At 40.9% G+C, this 20736-nt stretch overlaps 1 protein-coding gene across 1 annotated transcript in view; it reads left to right on the top strand.

Annotated features, from left to right (window-relative positions):
* The window catches only part of LOC115587830 (gastrula zinc finger protein 5-1-like), a 29120-nt gene extending 8606 nt beyond the window's left edge, over positions 1-20514 (top strand). The window contains exons 2-5 of the mRNA XM_030427924.1: positions 676-806; positions 5889-6086; positions 13425-13491; positions 15643-20514. Coding sequence (XP_030283784.1) covers positions 676-806; positions 5889-6086; positions 13425-13491; positions 15643-16610 — 1364 coding nt within the window. The 3' untranslated portion in view covers positions 16611-20514. The remainder of the gene's footprint in view (positions 1-675; positions 807-5888; positions 6087-13424; positions 13492-15642) is intronic.
* The last annotated feature ends 222 nt before the right edge of the window (positions 20515-20736 follow it).

Below are 20736 nucleotides of genomic sequence, written 5' to 3'. Positions count from 1 at the left end.
TTATTGATTTATGAATGAATTGATAGGTGGCTTATTTTTGACATATTGATTTTTTTTTTTGGCCTGGCGGCAGGTCTCCTTGGCCTGGCGACCCGCCAGGCCTGTACAATGGTAGGGGAAACACTGAAATTACAGCTGCTATTTTTTTGTGTGACAAACGGAACATCGTTCCCATTAATCGTGAATTATATTGCAGCCCTACAAGAAATTAAGTTTCTATGACCTCTGAAATAAAAAAAAAAAAAAAAAAAAGAGCTTTTAGCAACAGATGGAGAATATCATTATGTGTCTTTATAATGCCATGTTAGATCATTGTGATATACTGTCCGCCTGCTGTAACACCAGCGTTGGACTAATTCTTGAATTATGAAGAATTCTGCAGCCTGTCCCACTAACCATCCATGCTACTTTGTTGTTTTCATCATACAATGGTAATGAACTCTAAGGGCTATAATCAAGTGCTGATCACTTGAAGTAGATTGGAGTGGAAAAAATAAATGTTGCACACTCTGGCAAAATGACATCAGATTGAAAAGAAAACTGCAAAGGGAGCCAAAGTGCTCAACTCTTTTTTCAGTTTCTACTTCCTCTACATGTTTTAGGCCTATGTAGAGATACATGGAGTTTACTTGGAATAATCAGTGGCCAATTAATCTCCTTCCAATCTTCCACAAGGCCCATCTCTGCAGGGCAGGACCAGGTTTCTGAACCGTGGTCCAGGGGCTCAGCAGTCTGTGCAGAAGACCCAGTCCATCAACCTGGACCAGGACCCTGATCAGGAGGTCGTCACCACCACCAAAACTGAGGTAGCTATCCCACACCAAGCACCAACACCAGAAAACATCATCATATAGGCTCCTTCAAAACAAGTTTTGTTTGAAGTTAGCACCTACATTTCGCCTGACAAAATGTTACACAACAGGGATTAGTATTCTACATAACGTTACTTCCAACATTTTTATAGACTAAATATATAGTATAGTTTAGTGAGCGGCAGTTCGCAATTATGCTGCCCTCTATAGATTTTGAGACAACCTTGGTTGTGAACATTTCTTGACCTTCACTTTATGATAAAAATAACATATTAAAAGGTCAATCAATACTGAAAATTATGATTCAACAGTCGCTAATCATTGTCATTTTATATCATTAGTTATAGCTCAAATGTTAACAGTCAAGCAGCATCAGCTTTAGTTTTTGAAGCTGGAGTCATGCCTCTAATTTACAGGGTCATAGTGTTACCATGCCAACTATGTTTACTGGCTCCTTAGCTATACCATGCAAGAACTGATATTTTTGGGTAGAGATAGTGAGAGAGATAGAAGGTGACAAGTTCAAGACTCACTAGGGTTTTTCCTGTCACCAACACACATTAAACAATAAAGCCATCTCCACTGCAAATCTCCTGCTCCCTACAATCCACACTGTACTGCCAGCAGTAGGCAGTAGGGAGACCTGCTTCACTCGCAGCCAAAGGCGATGGTAGTATTGAGTGGCTGGTGAACTGGTGAACATTCTCTTGCCGTTTGGCCGCTGGAAAATTTTGTTGCAATTTTGTTTTGTTGCACTACAAGAGTTTTGGAGAACTTGAACAGTAATCACGTCTTTAACAATATAAATGAGCTCCTTTACATTTACTTTGACTTCAGCGCTAACTATCTGTCTTAGAGGAAAGCTTGGCAGTTTCTGCTTGACATCATGGAAGCCATTGACTGTTACCCTTGTTGGCTTAGTTTGTGGAGAAAGACATAGCAAAATAAAATATTTTGTCATGTATTTAGAGTGAATGCGTAGTTATAGTTCTTTAAAATGTAAAGACACCTAGCGTGACATTGATCACTGGAATCACAGTAATTTTCATTGTATTGAGTTTTTATGAGTTATTTATTAGTTTTATGTCACATGGTGAAAAAAACATATTTTTGCCCAAGGTAACAGTTTTTGAGATCTGCAGGATCGGGATCGGGGCCGTTATGGGCATTTCCCGAGGGGGTGACAAAAGAGCTGCATTTAATACTACTCATTTGGTAAGATAAAATTTCACAGAGTTCACAACTCCGTGGTAGAGGATCAGGGTTTTCTTCTTCTGGAGTTTTTGAATCCTAAGTATGCCCTACCATCTATGCATTACATTACATTACATTAGAGCTGCAACGATTACTCAAGTAACTCGAATAATTTGATTACAAAAAATAGTCGAAGCAAAATTTCAGCCTCGAGGCTTTGTTTAATTCCTATCACCCGCATTATGTGGCCTGCTTAGCTCAGGGATAATTTTTCCACGCGGACTGTTATTGCCGCGACACACCACTACGTTCAGAATTGAGTTAGCGCGATTGCAGAGAGCCAAGAAACCATCCGTTAAAGTCAGAGAATGTCCAAAGTTTGGGATCATTTCACACTTAAAAAAGAACAAAACAAAGTGCAAAATGTCTACTGCAAAGCAGACACACACACACTCATCTCGTCTCTCACTCTCTCTCAGGCACAGGTGCACACAAACAAACACACACCTTTCCACCCGGTGTTAGGAATAGCTTGGTCTACTTAACAGGCCTGTCATTTTCATTACGCATTATTTGGTAATATTTTTTATTAGATTACTTGATTAATCAATGGCATAAGCAGTAGAATACTCGATTCTAAAAATTGTTGATTGCTGCAGGCCTACATTACATTACATTTACTCCTCTTACAAGTTACAACGTGCTGGCATGCACACTTGTTTCGTGGGTCTCATACAGCAGAGCATGTAAAAGGAAATCGAGGAGATGCAGAACAGGTCTGAAATAGACAAACAATGCGTCTACATCATTTTACATGACAATGTAAGGAATAAAAATAACAATGGATGACGTCCCGCACATACTTAAGCTAGCTGTACTGGAGGGTCTGCTGTCACAGCGCGGCTTCACAGACTCACCTGCTAACGCAAGGAAGGTGGTCAGCCAATGTTGCAATAGCATATGCAGAATAAGAACAAGCCATATGAAAGTATTTACCTGGATAAAACCTATTAAGGAAGGAAGAGCTTGGATGCAGGTACTTTTTTTTCTTATAGCAGCTGTATTATCCAGGAAAATATAAGTTAAGGCTTAGTATCGGATCAGGACTCAGTATCGGCATTTACTAAATGTAAAAGGACTCGGATCGGGATCAAAGTAAAAAAAACCTGATCAGGACATCCCTATCACTATTCTCAGTTTTAGTTGTGCTTTGTGTTGGATGTTTGTGACAGTATTCTGCAGCGGTATACAGCCATTGAGTCAAATACAGATCTAAGCTTGAATTATTATAAGCAAGTAAAGTATTTAGTTTCCTCAAAAGTTTCTTCAAAGGTATTTAAAAAGTCTTTATGAGGCGTCTCCCATTCTGGGGCAATAGTGGACTATTATAATGTGGAGAAAAACTGTGTACATTAAGCCCCACATGAAGCTGAATAACGAGCAGTAACTGTTTTTTCTTTCAGTTTTTTTGTGTGGTTGTACTTTAGAACCCACCTCAGCTACGAAGGCCATTTATAGACATGCCCTGAAGATAATGATATAGGTATATTTGAAAAAAAAAAAATGGTCAAACTGCAGGAAATTATTTCTGGAAAGAGACACTGCTGTTGAATTTCGATGCGCCACAAGCCAATCTCTATTGTGTTTAAGAAAGGGCAGATATCTCTATTGCTTCTATCTACAAAACTCGGCCTACAGTCACGCCCGGAAACTGTCACAAATGGATGTTGCCAGCTTTGTGTTTTTAACGTTATACTAAGGTGGAAAATGTTTTTGATTTTTGTTTACCTTACTGTGATATCATTACTGACACACTGTCCAGCTGTTTTAACTAAGATAAGAGAGGAGGTGAGTAGAGTTTATACATATACTGTGTTGATATGTAATTGCATGCCTTCTGTGGGATAACAGAAAGCTTTTGTATGTTAAAAAGAAGTTCATACCCTGTCCAGCTGCGGTGGTCTGATGTCACCGAGTACGACAAGCCGCACTTGTTGTTCTTCTTCGTCTCTTGTGTGTATTGTTCAGGCATGTGATTTTTCCGGAAATCCGGATTTTTCGACAGGAAAATTCGACCCTCGTGAATCATGCAAATCCGCTTTTTTAAAAAAAAAAATTTTTTGGGAGGGGGGGACCGCCAGACCGCCAATAACCACCAATAGGTTTTAACAGACCAGGTGTTTATTTGGTACAGGCGTTTAATTCCCTCCTCACAAAAATCCGGGATGAGAATGTCACAAACTTCTCAAGCTTCTTGGTGAATTCTCTGGCATCCTTCTGCAAGTGAAGTTGTTGTGGCGGAGGAAACGATTATCCAACCAGCACTCACTGCAAACTCCTCATCTCTGCTGTCACTCACGGTGGCGGACATTTCTTTCTCCGTCACCCTGATCATTTTGCGGGACACTCTCTCGCGGCGTGCCCGTTTGCTGATAACTCATTCCCGCATGTTTATCTCAGGCTCCTCGCTAGCCTTCTTCCTCCCTCCAGCAGGCCTGTTGCTGTCCCCCTCGGACAGACGCTGAAGCTCCGTTTTATTTTTTCGCCAATCTCTCACTCTCTTGGGATCGACAGAGAAACATCTAGCGGCTGCTTCTTCCGAGTTTTCCTCTGCATATTTTAAGACAGAAAGTTTGCTGCACCGGAGCCATGGCGATCATCAGTGTGATGACTGACAGAAAGCAAGCACGAAAAAAAAGGCGAAGAAAAAAAATCGTGCAGTGTCAGTGGTCACGTCTTCTTCCTTGATGTTTTTTTTTTTTTTTTTTTTTCATAAATTAGACTCGGCATTAATTTGGAACTTGCGGTTATTTACCAAAATATACACCTGCACCCCGCGCTTAAAGGGGACATGATGTGTTTTATAATGTGTTTATGTGTTTACAGCTGCTAATGTATGTAACGCTGTTAATGTGATGATACATGACAGTTAAATATTGAATCTGTCTATAATAACCTCATCCTGACATGTAACTGTGATTTTTGATAATCTAAGTACTAATGATAGCAATCATGACAAAAAATTAACAAAGACTGCAGATCAAAATAAGAAGCTGCAACTGGCAGTGAGCTGCTTTCTTTTCTGTTTGCAGTGAAGTGATGTACTCCATGACAGAACATTGTAAAATATGATAGTGTATAAAATAACATTTAATGGTAAAAAAAAAAGTACAGTTGCAGTAGGCTTCTATTATAAATATGCAGCATATATATAGTTTATTATTATTATTATTATCACTTTTATTCCGACTACTATTTTTCTGCATATTCTTGACTTTGAATGGAAGCTGCTGTAAAGCAATTCTGTTTCTGATTCATATATTATGCAGTCAGTTGTCCAAATTTTAAGTTAAATTAAATGAACGAAGACAGATGTCACCTTCCCCCCCCCCCGGACGGCCGTATAATTTCCTGCTTTTTTATCTTTGTCCAATCACATCCCTGATTGTTGGATCGCAAACCAACTTTCAATGTGCAAACAGCCACCTACTATTTTAGAGTTAGTTCATTCTGCTGTATTTAATTATTTATTAAGTCTATATCAATCAAGCTGCATGTGCTCTTAGGTAGTGCTGTGCAATAATAATTTGCAAGGCATTTTTCATCACTTTGTTGGCTTGTATTATTGTGGAAAACAACAACCTATTTCATCATCATGTTTGCCACATTGATATGTATTTATATAAAAAATATGATAAAATATACTGCTGTAAGAACCGTTGTGACAGCTGTTATCCTTTTATCATTGTTAAGCTTTTACTATAAAACAATAAACAGCATCTTTATTTGTGTGGTATTAATAAATATTATTGTATTATATTATTGTTCTTGTATTGGTTATAAAAAGTGTGGACCATTTTCTTAATTAGTTTGTCCTCTCAGTCAGCAGAGCCAGAGGAGGAGGGGGAGCTCCTGATAGTCAAGGTGGAGGGAGCGATGGAGACCGGAACCGCCAACCATGGCGTACCAGTAGACGCCTGCAACAGCAGCAGAAGTGATGCAGACACTGCCACATCGCTCCCCACTGCCTCGAAGGATGCCAGTGACAGCCGGCCAGCTCAACGCCTCAGCGAAACGGAGGTCAGTGGATCTGACATCGTCACCTTTGTTGTCAGCAGGACAGCTGAAACTGACACTACTCACAGTTCCCAGCTGGAGCTAACAGGAAGTGATGTCAGAGCAGGTAACAGTGAGCAACTGAACTCAGACAGTGCCATGAGGCCATGCAGAGACGCTGTGCCAGCTTCTGACGATGATATTATGGATGCCATAAAAGATAATGAGGCTGTGTTAGACACCTCCAAGTCCTCCATTTCAGAGGTAATAGTGATTGATGGAGGGGGGACATCAGACAATGAGGGGGAGGAGTGTGAATGGTCAGATGTAGACCAGACAAAGAGAGAAGCAGGCAGAGGGAGAGACGCACATGAGACAACTACATCACCCATGATTCAGAGTACTGAGCTGGAATCAGCAGGACCCAGGTCAGTGCAGGCAGGGTCTGTTCTCCCTTGTGACACTCCAGGAACCTCCAGCGGTGTAGCTACCTTCAGTATCAGCTCCTTTAGCGATGCACACAGGGTGGCTCTGCACCGCCCCATGAGCCTTCTCAGCCACAGCCACTACAAACCCTTCTCCAGCAGCTTCCACATGGCTTTCTACCATGCGGTCACCATGGAGCGTCCATATGGGTGTACCAGCTGTACCAAGCGCTTCTTCCTGGAGTCAGACCTGCAGAAGCACATGGCCAGGCACACCAGGGAGAAGCCCTACACCTGCCTGCTGTGTGGCAAGAGCTTTGTGTGCCAGAGCCAGCTGGACATCCACCGCAATGTGCACACAGGAGAGAGGCCCTTCAGCTGTTCCATCTGCAACCGACGCTTCTCCCATCCCAGCAACCTCAAGAGGCACCAGAAGATCCAGCATTGAAGACACAGACCAGACCTCCCACACTGCTGCACCTGAGTTTCACAGCCAGGGTCAAGTGTACCCTGGAAACAACTAGACAAGGCTTTTTTATACCGTACCAACAGTTTTACTTTTTAATCCTGACACTTATTTTTTACGACTTAGTAAAAGTAAAGTACTTAATGTTTTATTTGGAACAGGATGAGATGGAAGAAATGCAGAGCAGACTAAAAAGAAAATGCAGTAATCAGAATGAAATTTGATGTTCCAAAATATCAGCAGGGTGTCTCCCTATGACATTAATGCCTGATTTTGAAGTTTGTGTCATCATCGAACATTGACAGTTTTATTTAAAATACAGGAAATTCAAATCTACTGGTTACTGGATGGTGGACACAAACAATGGAAATGACTGTACAGTGCATTAAAGAATGAAAATACAATCAGTGGCTATTGCAGAAAAATACAGACCATAAATCTTTTTAAAATTGGAAACTGAACTCATGTGAATCTTTTTCAGTGAAGTATGAATTATAATTCCGCGCTGTATAATTATTTCAGTAAATCACACAAAGTATAGAAAGTAAATCTTTGATGAGAACACACATACTTGTACTTCTGGACTGTGAGGGCCCTCATTGACACAATGCATTCTTTAAAATTTACCCTAATCTGAACCAGCATAATTAAATGTCTATCCCCTATTCCTAACCTATTCCTTTCCTTAACAAAGATATCTCATGAACGACACACTATTAAAAATTCGGAAAACACACTGATGTAAGCTGACTGAGAGATGACCTGTGGTTAAAATATAAGTGGTAAGAATACAAACACCCTGAAGGAGACCCTTCAAGCCGTACCCCCTGGCTGTTAATGCCACAGTGAGTTAGCTGATTTAACTAGTAGTTATTGTTAACTAATCATATATATTTGCTACAGTTATGTCATTGTCACTGCTTAAAGTGTGAACTTTGAATAAAATTTGCCTGAAAAAGCATGAAGCCAGTTTCTCGTTTTTAGTTTGTGCTAACTAAATAGTGAATGAACGAGCCTGGCTTCAAGCTTGTGAGTGAAAAATGCAGGGACTACAATTGGCGCTATACCTTGCCTTGGACAAGTATGTTTTATCATAAAGTAGCAGCGTTACAAGATGTTGTGCCATGAGAGCGATAGTAAAATGGGACGATATTTCTCATAGAGGTGAAAAGCTGTCTTGCGATATCAGTATGTGACAGACAGAGCAGCAGCCGGCATGGCAGAGTCTGAGGTTGAACTCAAAGCATAGAAGACGCCCCTGCCCTGCCCCTTTAAATCTTTTGTGTGGCAGCACTTTGGTACCACGTGAAAAATGATCAACAGCGACAGAGTGAGACACAAGACACAAACAATATGTAAGCACTGGGACACCGCAGCTTACACAAACACTATGTAAAATCACCCACAAGAACCACCACAGCTCACAGCTGTCACTGACTTGGAGCTTGAAAGCCAAATCATGGCATTTTTATTGTGACTGACAGTGTGCAGAGCCTAGAATATCTCAGACTGGGCAGTGTAGTTGTAGCCAGCTCTCAGCTCTGTATCATGCTTGAAGAAAAATTGGTCAGTCTCTATTTGCACTGTAAGTATTGAGAAAGTATGTTGATAACACACAGCTTCAGTGAGAGGTTAAAAGCTTGCACATAGTTCATGCACAGTTATAAGGTCTGAAGAGACTTGTGAGAAATCATACAGGAGAGAAGACTGTCAGTTGAGTTAATGGCAAGACCTTTTACAGTGCTTACATACTGTAACTGTACATACTGTTTTCAACGTTTCTGAATAGACCTACATTGTTTCATATTTTGTGACTTTCGATCTAGTAAAAGACCATTTTTCCAGTCATTTATGTCATCATTGAAGTTTTCTCAAAAACAGTGGTAAAATACCATATTGTTTTGTCTGATTTTCGTGTATATATATATATATATATATATATATATATATATATATATATATATATATATATATATATATATATATATATATATATATATATATATATATATATATATATATATTTCATTTACTTGTGTATTCATTACATTCATTATTCAGTCCGTTACTAACCCTTCTAGAGCCATGAGAAGTGACCAGCTGCATCAGTACATCTGGAATTTCGAACCCGTTCCATACGGCATATGAGCAAATAAGACCTAAGACCAGTCCTAACTGACTGTCTCGCCATTCTATTCTTGTACTTTTCTGTATAATTGATGAAGAAATGTAGTCAGACATTTACTGTGAGAAGAGGGGCAAGTGTCCCATCTTTAGTGAATGTTTTTTTTAACTAGATTTAAAGTCCATCAGTGATGCAGTCTGTGAGAGAACAGAGAACACTCCTCAGTCTTAATACTATTACTTCCTAATTCACAACTGCTATGACACCGCTCCCTCTGTACACTGTGGCCCCACCAAGCATTATCACTCTGTTTGTTTAATTCTGTCATGTCTGAACAAGGCTGTGAGGAACATTTACAGTAGTGGTCAAAAGTTTACATCTACTTCTGAAAAACATGTATATCATGGCAATCTTCACTTCCAATGATTCTACAGCTCTGTGTCTGAGATGAATGAATGGAACAAAAACTGCTTTGTCACAAAAACATTCATGAAGTTTGGTTCAGTATTGAATTCATTACAGGTCCTCTGAAAATGTGACCAAATCTGCTGGATCAAAAACATACAACTTGTATAACGTAAATGATCAATTCTGGTGATTATAGAACCTTATGTGGATCAAATGTTCTCTGTAGCATGGCCTCTAAACTTCTTTGGAGTGACTGTGACTGATAACAGCTGCTGGTTTTCCTGGGCCCATATAAATGGGGACATGTTTGATACACCCATTAAACTCAGCCACAAACACTACAATGGGAAAGTCTGAGGAGCTAAGCATTGATCTCAAAGAGCACATTATTGGTTTGAACAAGTCAAAAAGATCACCTGGAGTCATTTCAAAGCAGTTACAGGTCCCAAGATCAACTGAACAAACAGCTGCTTGTAAGTATGAAGTGCATGGCACAGTTGTGTCACTGCCACAGTCAGTAAAAAAAAAATCACCTGTGGTTGAGAGAAAACTGGTCAGGATGGTCAAGAGTCAACTAAAAACCACCAAAAGCAAGTCTGCAATTGAAATTTTGCTGCAGCTCTGATACGCCTCCAGAGGTACTATCAGAGGTGCAGCATTGGCCGAGTACCTGTGTGAATGGATAACCCAGTGGCGCGGAGCGGGGGCGTGTCGCTCTGATGGTGTTCACAGTGTGATAACTAATCAGATCCTTCACTCAATGAAATAAAGAAAAATTACCCACAAAGCAACGTTTCAGGACCAAACAACAGTAAAGTAGTAACTGGTAGTGTCTTTTGCAACTTGTATGAAGAAAGAAATACCGCAGTTACATGTGGAAAAGTGTCTGTCATCCTATCCATCCTACGGACTCTTTCTGCTCGAAAAACAGCATCAGTCCCTGGCAACTAACTTTAACTAACTCAAATGTTTGTCTCCTTCCACTGTTGTGTTGATGTAGTTACTGTCTTGAAAACTGTCCCTCCAGACCAAGACCTCAGTGAACCTTTCCCCAGAAAACATCATCCCTTCCTGCGAGTGAGAGTCAGACAGCGTCCTTTTAACTGATGGTGATCATGTAAATATGATATTTAGGGTGAAAAAACTTAACTTTGTCTTCCACTCCCTAACTTTCCAGGATGTTTAGCGGCTCAGGATCTCATTCACAACGCATTATAACAGCATCCATATGATTATAAACAGTCAGCGGGTACATGGTTAGATTGAAAGGAGGCCACTGGGGGGAACACGTAGGAAAAAAAAAACACATGTCAGCGTCATGATAATAATAATGATAACTTTATTATATAGCACCTTTCAAAAGCATCCTCAACAAGGTAATCATACAACGAATAATAAAACAAAATTAAGAGAAGGCCAATCGATAAAAGTGAGTCTTTAGAAGAGATTTAAAAGAAGTCACTGATCTAGCCTGCCTGAGATCGCCAGGCAGGGAGTTCCAAAGCTGTGGAGCGCGGACAGCGAAGGCCTGGTCACCTTTTGTAATGAGACAGGACCTCTGGACCATAAGTAAAGCCTTGCCGGCGCTTCTCAGGCAGCGTTCAGGCTCGTAGGGTAAAAGCAGGTCACGGATATAGGCAGGAGCCTGACCATTCAGGGCTTTAAAAACAAGTAGTTAAATCTTAAAATCAATTGTAAAACTCACAGGCAGCCAGTGGAGAGCAGCAAGGGTTGGGGAGATATTGTCACTTCTCTTTGTACCTGTTAAAAGCCTGGCAGCAGCATTCTGAATTAGTTGCAATTTACGGATGCTTCCCTTGCTGATCCCAGAGTACAGAGCATTACAGTAATCTAGTCTTGAAAAAATAAAAAAGCATGGACAACCTTCTCCAGGTCGGTGGAGGAGAGGAATGGACGGATTCTTGTTAGCTGTCAGCTGCCCAAAACAGGATTGCACTACCTTGGTTACCTGTGAGTCAAAAGATAGCTCTGAGTCAAACCAGACACCAAGATTGCGAGCTACTTTCTGGAAACCAAGGGTAGAGGGGAGACTGTTGGGAAAGCAGGTGCTGGAGCTAGATGGGGGGAAGAGGATAACCTCTGTTTTTGAATCATTTAGTTGGAGAAAATTGTTGGACAGATGATGTGTATTGACCACCCTTTTTTTGGATATGCAGTGCCGGGGTGCAGTATGAATTGACACACTTGGTGCATCTCTACGTTGGAGCTGCTTGGTTCTATGTGAACAAACAAGGCGGAGAACTGAGGAACCGCTGCTGCGGCAATAATGCGGCGACTCTGAATGAAAAGGGCTACTATCCACAGTCAAGTGTGTTTTACATGTTTGGAGGAGAGAAGGTCAGGTCTGGTAGTATAATGCTGTGGGGCTATTTTAATGCCAGTTGGTCTGCTTTTCTAAAGAAAGTCAAGGAAATAATGAAGAAGGACGATTATCTCCCAATTCTTCAGGAAAACCTAAAATCATCAGCAGAGGATTGGGTCTTGGGTGCAGTTAGATGTTCCAAACTGGACAATGATCCCAAACACACATGAAAAGTCATAAAGGAATGAATAAATATGGCTAGAATTGAGGTTTTAGAACGGCATTCCTAAAGTTCTGACTTGAACCCCATCGAGAACATGTGGACTGTACTAAAGAAACCAGTCTGTGCCAGGAAGCCTTGAAATTTAGTTGAACATCTCCAATTCTGTCAAGAGGAGAAGTTAAACATTCAGCCAGAGGATGACCAGAAGCTTGTGGCAGGCTATCTAAAGCACCTTATAGAGGTGAAAATGGTTAAGGGACATTTAACCAAATATTAGAATAATGTATGTATATTTTTATAGATTTGGTCACCATTTCACCTATAATGAATTCAGTACTGAACCAAACTTCATGAATGTTTTTGTGACAAAGCAGTTTTTGTTCCACTCATTCATCACAGAAAACTGAGAGCTGTAGAATTATTGGACGTGAAGACTGCCATGATATACATAATTTTTACAAGCGCATGTAAAGTATTTAACACCTACTGTATGTATGAGTGGCCAGCAGCCAGCCCACTGACATGGAGTTGAAGTCAGGAGTCTCAGAGAAAAGGCTGTAGAGAAATATCTTCTTTTCAGCTCCTTCCATGATGTCTTTAATTGGAATATATTTTGTGAAATTACCAGTCAGTTCTCTTGTGTACCTGTGTGTTTAAACATGCACACACAGGATTGAGAGTATTAGAATCAGATGTGTGTTTATTGGTAGATTTATATCTTTCATTCAGTTCTTAAAGATTTAAAGAGGTCAAATGAGTTCTCTCATTACATTTTGTTTTCCAAGAAGAATTCCTGTTTCTGTTTTGGTCATATTGGGATGATGGTGTATACTACATTTCCAGATAAATAGCTTATGTGAACAGTTTTAGCATGGTCTCACTATTTTGATTCTGCAGTTAACAGGTTTCAAATCTGTGGTTAAGTTTCAATACATGTTGTTAAAGCACCATTATTGTCGACTGCTTTTACATTTCAGACCCTCTGTCAGTCACAAGTAACTACATGAATAACCATTGAAATTAATCCTTTTAATCAGCTATGAGTACACCAACGAAGAGAGGAGAATGTAAGCAGAAATGTGTACTTGTATATTCATACAGTGTAGTGTAAATATGCCAATAAATTAAAAAGATAAAGGTTTTACAGTACAGTATCCTTAATAAAGTTTGAATTGAATTGAATTGAATTGTCAGTTATTCACTGTTTTAGTCATGGTGGATGCCATTCTCCTCTGCAGTTGAAAAGATTTACACAAAGTGAATAAACGATCTTCATGAAGTGACAAATATCTACCTTATCAACCTGATGAATCCCATTTGAAGAAGTAATTATCATTGTGTCAGATTCTTTTGAGGTCTTTGTGTCAGCTAAACACCTCCCTCCTCTTCCAGGGCCATGGATATCCGACAAACACGAGCATCCCTCAGAGCAAGGAGGAACAGACGGATGAAGTGCAAGGTATCAGTCTGTTTCTGTCACATTGTTTCCTGTGGTGGGAGTACCATTCAACCTGCACTAAGCAACGGTGCTTTATTTTGACAAAGTCATCAAAAAACTACAGAGAACATCCATGTTTGCCTCCTCAGCTGTTCTGTGGTGTTGCATAGCAAAACACAGAAAGGAGGCAAAACGGATGGAACAATTGAACATACAGAACGTTTTTATCGTCAACATATCCCAGTAACAAAGTTACACCAAAGTCAAACCAACAAAGTGTCAGTGCCTGTGGCTCCAGGCTCAAAGCCTATTGTTTTTTACAGATGACGTAAAAATGATGTTTTTAGAAAAAGTAATTTCAGTAAAGTAGTTTTTACCAAATTTTATTCAAACAGGAGGACGTTGCATTTATTCAGGACTATTTTCAGCAGTAGATACATTTTCTTTTAGGTTTGAATGTTTAAAAACTATTCCATGTAAAATAAAAGCATTGGCATTCTCTGCTCTCCCCAGTGCATTTGTTACTTTTTATCAGACATGTTTTTGTAAGATGTGGCTTTTTTAGTCAGAGCCGTGTCAAAAAAATGCTGCTTTATCATAACAATTGTTTGTATTTCTGCAGATCTCAGTCTTCAGGTCGAGCAGCTTACTTCTGGTTTAGCCCTTTGCTAACTTTCATTGAAATAAAACACTTAAATGGTACGTCTCTTCCAGACTTTCCAAATGTTATCCTACCAAATGGCTCAATTTCTGTGAAACAGTGAAACAAGTAATTTTGCAGTATTGGGTTCAGAGTCCTGCACGGGTTCGGGTACCCGCGGGTACGGACGAGGTTTTTTTCGATGAAAATTATGTGGAAAAAGTGGGGTCGTCTTATAATCGGGGTCTAACCGTTGACACATGCTGATAGTTGTCTGGGTCGCTACACGACCGCAACAGCAGAGGGCGCCAGCTTATTGTAGAGACGTCACTGACACTGTGGCTGCGGTTATCTGTCAATCACAGCGGAGAAGAAGAAAAATGGAGCGACGCGGTGATTTTACGGAGCAAAGTGGATCAAGTGTGGCAAGTTAACAGACATCTGAGGCGGAGCTATGATGCTGATTTTAAGATAATGGAGATCAGTGCAGCGGAGGCGCCAAATAACTGTCAGCCAGCCAAGAAATATGGAGTTACGGAGTGTAACGTCCGAAGATGGCGGGTCCAAAAAGACCGTCTGAAAACGCTAACAGTAAGAGAAAAGCTTATCGTGGTCCTCTAAGCGGCCGCTTCCGAGAGACTGACAGGAGGGTATGTGACTTTGTTATTGAGAATCGAATTTTGGTCATCAGAGTCTTTTTCTGAAGATTGGTCTTAAAAAGAGTGGTCGTCTTATAATCAGGGTCGTCCTATATTCGGGTCAAAACGGTATATTTCATATGAGCTCATTCATGCGTGCTTGCGCCCTCCCAGAACTCCCATTCCCCACGCTGGCTTACTTTCATTTTTAAAAATTGCGTCAGTCTAATTTTGCTTCGGGTGCGGGTCGGGCGTCGGTATCAATTTATAGCGGGTCGGCTCGGGTGCGGAATGTAATTTGTGCTACTGTCGAGAAACGGTTCGGATGCGGTTTTAAGTTCGACGGGTACGGGCGGGTGCGGGTTTGCAAAATAAGACCCGTGCAGGACTCTGATTGGGTTGGTCAAAAACATGTGTCCATTGTTTAACAGCTGCTTCTTTCGCAGTGTAAGCTAATGGGAAAAAGGCTTTGGGCCAGTGTGCATCTAGTGGTGTTGTTTTTACATACATACGCACCTCTATCAAATTGGCTTCATAGCCCATCTCACTTCCAGTGGTATTGGGCTGTAGTCGTTGTGGTGTGTTCAGGTGTAGCTTTATAGTCAAGACAAAAGCAAAGTGAGGCTACGCAACAGTCAGCTTTGATTGCAACTACTTCTTTGATTTTGGTTTGGTGTGTCTGGACCCTTACAGTTTATATTGGAGGTCATCATTCCCATAAACGTTTTCCAAAATGTCATTGTTATATGGCAATACAGGCAATGTTACCAAAATAAAAGAATCTGTTCAAAATGTAGGAGGATTTATGACACCAATTCCCATGATTGCTTAACAGACTCTTCTCACAATGTTGAATACAGGGAAAAAAATCTATTCCTGTTTTCTTTGCTTAAGGTTCATCAGGTGACACTTCAGAGAAATACAGTTCTTCCCAAACACTGCTGGAATGGCATGATAACAGGCAGTCTGAAAATATGGAGCAGCCATCTTGTTCCACATTCACACCTGAGACCATGGCGGGAAACTCATCATTTAACCAAATAAGGACCAACAATGCTTCTGGTTTCTCCAGTGCTTCTGAAAGGCCTCAGTGCAAAATGGATCAGGCAAACCCTGCATCTAAGCTCAATATCATTGTCATCAACTCGCTTCCACATGTAGCGGAGGTCAGCTGTGGTGGAACGGTGTCCTCTGGACGGGGGGGAGATGACGGATCTGAGGAAGAGATACCTCACAAAGGTCAGAGCAGCAGCAGTGTGAATTCGCAGTATCAGCCGCTGCTGTGTATTCAGATCAATGAGCCAACCAGTGATGTGATGTTTGAAGGTGATGCTGCCTACCGTCATCACATTTCTACCTTTAACAACCCACCTGACTCCCAGCAACGACAAACTCAGCATTCCTGGTCTGGGATCAGGCCGATGGACAACATCAACTTTTCCGGTCAGAGCCACCTTTATGGAGCATCTAGCAGTCAGAACCTGGAGTCTGTGTCAGCACAGCCCCAGCTGCAGCCGCTCTGCCTCCCCTACGCCTGCACCTTCTGTTCACGACGCTACGCCCACCAATGCCAGCTGCGCATCCATGAGCGTGTCCACACAGGGGAGAAGCCATACCAGTGTGTCCAGTGCGGGAAGAGCTTCGGCCAAGTCTGCAGCCTCAAGCGCCATCAGATGGTCCACACAGGCGAGAGGCCATTCCCCTGCCCCCACTGTGGGAAACAGTTCTCCACCTCCACCAACCTGAAGGTCCACCAGAGCGTCCACACTGGGGAGAAGAGGTTCCACTGCTCCAAGTGTGGCAAAAACTTCTCCTTCCTCAGCAACCTCATCAGGCATCAGGCCCTGCACACTACCAAGTAGAGCAAGTGACACAGAGATGGGTCGGTATTTACTGGATATAAATATTAGGACCTTCCAGGGAGTCAATGCTACTTTATGACATTAAACTGTTAAAACAGGTGTGAACATTGATGTCGCTCTTCATTCTAACAGTATTTGGTCATTATGTCCTTAATAGATTTACATTTAGTGTCAGTTTTTTTGGATTGACTTTGTAAAATGTTTGGAAAGTCTTGAAAAGACATTCCTGTTCATTGAAGGATCTCTGACAGTTTACACTTGCTTCCTGTAGTTACTGGGTCAGGTTTTGTTTTGAAAAGATTTGATTAAAAGAAGAGTGATGTGCTTTGTTGTTTCTAGAAAAATAAGAAATTGGAGCTGATAATGGTGTGAAGCCATTTCATGAAACTCAAACAGACCATCTCTGTCATCACGGTTGCACATCAAGTTAACAGCTCTCTTTACTTTGAGGTTAAATAAATTGATTTTGCTCATCTGGCTGCTTTGAGGCACAGAAACAAGCAGCTGAGTAGAGAGGTGATGACACCCATTGAATTCCTCATAGAGGATCATTTCACCCAGGGATCAATTAGAGGGAAAATGGGAGAGAACAACTGTGAATAAATTACTGTCGCATTAAAGGGAAAAGGAATGCTCGAATTGAATGCTTAAAACTCTGGTGTGTAAAATTTAAGAGCACAAATTATTGATGGCATCATGTTCGAATGCCATCAAATCAAACATGATGGCATTCTTGGATTTTAAACTGTGTATATTTATCTAAAACTAAGAATGGTGTTTCTGTCACCTTGGAATGAGCCTTTTATATCTTCAGAGGGAGTGCAGTCCACCCATTAGTGACAAACCAAACACTGATGAGGGCCTTTGATAGCGGCCATTGTGGGGGAGGGGGAGATGGGAGATATGTAGTTGTTTTGCAATCTGCAACCTCATTGCTTGATACTACTAAATTTTACACACCAGTCCCTACTACCCTACTACACCTGCTGCCACTGGGAGCCGACCGTGGATAAGCGGATGACAAACCTGACAACAAAACTGACCATAACTTTTAAGTTGATATGTATAACCATTTGGTCATTGACATGTCCAGCAAATTCATAGCAACATTAACATCCATTTCAGTGTTTCCCCTAGAATTTTTTTCAGGCCCGGTGGTACCCACCGAAAAAACCCTAAACAGACGAGACGTGTGGGATGGTGTATTGTTGAATGATATCACTTAAATGAAATCATTAGGCTTAATCTAACCTTTAATCAAAGTTGCATGGGCCTGAAAGGCTGAAGCGTGGTGGTCTGAACCCATATGAGTATCAAGCACATCTTTTCTGTACATTGCAGAAGGGATCTAAATGAAAACCCTCTGGGATGGTACTCTTTTAACGGGCAGCTTATGCTGACGCATTAGCGACAAAACATCCCTACACATAATTGAGATTCTATCAGTTATAAATATTTTTTTTAACAAACACATAAGTTTTTGATTCATTTTATTATGACAGAGTTACATACATTTGACAATGCCTGGGAAAACTAGACTATTGTCTGTGTTATTTTCATCATTATTGCTTACCAAAAAAAAAAAAAAAGAGAGAGAGAAGCTCCTCAATCAGAACAAAAATATTAGCTAAACGAGAAATTGTAAACTCACCATGGGGAGTGTGGTACAACCAAGGACTGTAGTTATGGTTATTAAGCCATTCGGGATCCCAGCCAGATGTTCTGTGTTTAGCTGTATTTTTTTTTTTTTTTTTTTGCTGGGTCAACGTTACGCGTCGGACGGGGGTCGGCAGTCGGACCGGCGTCACCCGTCGGACCGGCGTCAGGGGCAGTAACGGTCCTCGAGCAGCCCCCCTCTCCACTGCAATCTGGCCCCCTTTCTTCCGTCTCACCTGCACCTGTCATTTTTTCTGGAGTTGCCTCTGTTACTGTCCCTTCATCTATTTTCCTTGGCTCCGGAGTCTGGCCGAAAAAATTCTTTATATTAAGTTGTCTGTCACCCGCGATATTTTTTCTTTTCTTCGGCGGCGCCATAGTTGGTTAGCTAACAAACCTTAAACATCCCAGAATATATGCCCGCGCTCTCAGCAGCGGTACTCGCATCGTTACTAGGCAACGAAGCAGGTTGACTCGCGTTGCGCTGCACAGAGGCGCTCCTAATGTAAATGATTATTGATTTATGAATGAATTGATAGGTGGCTTATTTTTGACATATTGATTATTTTTTTTTTGGCCTTTACAATGGTAGGGGAAACACTGCATTTAGAGTTATGTATGTGTCCACCTAGTGAATGTCAGTAGCCTAATATTCTCCAATATTATTTATCTTTTAGCGTTTGGTGTCCACCAAGCCTCTGCTAAATACTGCATGTTCAGTAGCTTGTGTCTGACTGTTGGCTGCAGAGCAGGTAGTCAACAGAGGGCTTTTAGAGCTTATTCTCTGAGAATGGCAAATGAGAGTATGAATGTGGGATGTAGAGCTGCAGGGAACTGCTGTCAGTTCCGAGGATACAGAATGTGATGTTTATGAAAAATCAACATTGATTTAGTGTGGTTAAAGGCTCTATGTATTTTTTTTTAAACTAACGCATTTTTCCATCAGTTAATAATCCAGCTATTCTTAGAGAAAAATAAGATTCTAGAACGCCACATATAAACAAAGTAAAACAGTAGAAATTGTGTTGTCCTTTAAGGTCAGTTTGTTTATTCAGTCGTGAAAACAACAAGTTTGTTTATGCAGAAAGTAGGCTTAGATAGGCCTACTAAATATTAAAGGACTCGGATCCGGATCGGGGTAAAAAAAACCTGATCGGGACATCCCTAGAGGTGTTGGCTAACGCGGCGGTGGCTGAGATTTGTCAGCTCGTGGGCGATGAGTTTGCCACCCTGAGGCTGGAGATTACCCGGAGCCACAGGGAGAACCTAGCCCTGAAGAGCAGGCTGCGAATGATGAGAGCAGCCCTACAGAGAGCCCAGCTCCCCTCCGCTGGATATGACCTGCACTGGGAGAGGTTAGCTGCTCCGTCAGAAACTAACCCAGCCTTGTGTCACCAGGGTCCAGTCAAAACTTAGCTTTTTAACAGCATTAACTTAACACTGCAGTTATGTTCCCACAGCAGACACACAGCCGCTATGATCCAGTCCTTGTCCTCATGTTCTCCTTCTAGAACATACATTGATGTGAGGAGGACGATTTACTCTTACAGTAATGTGCTCAGTAATGTTTTTTTTTTTTGTTGTTTTTTTTTTAGAAAACTCTTCAGTCAAAGCTTAAATTATATCTCAACATGTATGGTCGTACAGTACGCAGACAGACTGAGCACACAGCAGGATGGGTCCTGAGTGGAGTCATACTGAGTAACGGTACTGAGACATAGTACCTGTGTGTGGTTAGCTGCAGGGGGTGCGCGTGTGTCAACAGCTATGGCAGCACATTGGTGCCAAATATTTCTAAATGTTTCGTTGTTTTGAGTTAGAATGATATCATTCATTTTCAGTTATTTAGTTTAACAATGAGGCCATCTCCTGTAACAACACATCACTTATGTGGAGCAACTCTTTATATACACTGTACCAGCTGTACCAACAGCTCTCCAACAATAGGTCATTTGGAAGGCTTCAGCAGAACCATGGCTCAGAGGCAACTTGTTTTTTATTATTTTATTATTTTTTGCAATCTATGTTTAGTATACTGTTTTTGATAGAGACATTTAAAGATGAACAGTGTTTTGTATGCTTTTTTTGTATGCTTTCTTATACTTGTAATAAAAAAATTAAAAAAATACATAGGCCTACAATAAAATAATATATATGTGTATATATTATGTATATAAAAATAATCAACTCATAACTCAAATAAGAATGTTGTACAACGGTGTAATAAAGGAGGGTGTAGGAGGCAAAATGTGTATTTAGCTGGGTTATTGTTTATTATCTCTTTTGACCTCACATTTCTTTTTGGTTACTGTCATATCTGGTATTTGGCACCTGGGTGTGATTCCACATTATTTACCTGTTCACTTCACGTGGCATCTCTACATAGAGGGTGAATCAGGCTCTGATATTTTCTGTTGACCACCAGGTCTTGCTTTGGTAATTACTGCTTGTGAGTCTTTACTTCAAAATA

This window comes from Sparus aurata, chromosome 1 (assembly GCF_900880675.1).
Source record: "Sparus aurata chromosome 1, fSpaAur1.1, whole genome shotgun sequence".
NCBI classification, from domain to species: Eukaryota; Metazoa; Chordata; class Actinopteri; order Spariformes; family Sparidae; genus Sparus; species Sparus aurata.
This window is presented reverse-complemented; position numbering and strand designations above follow the sequence as displayed.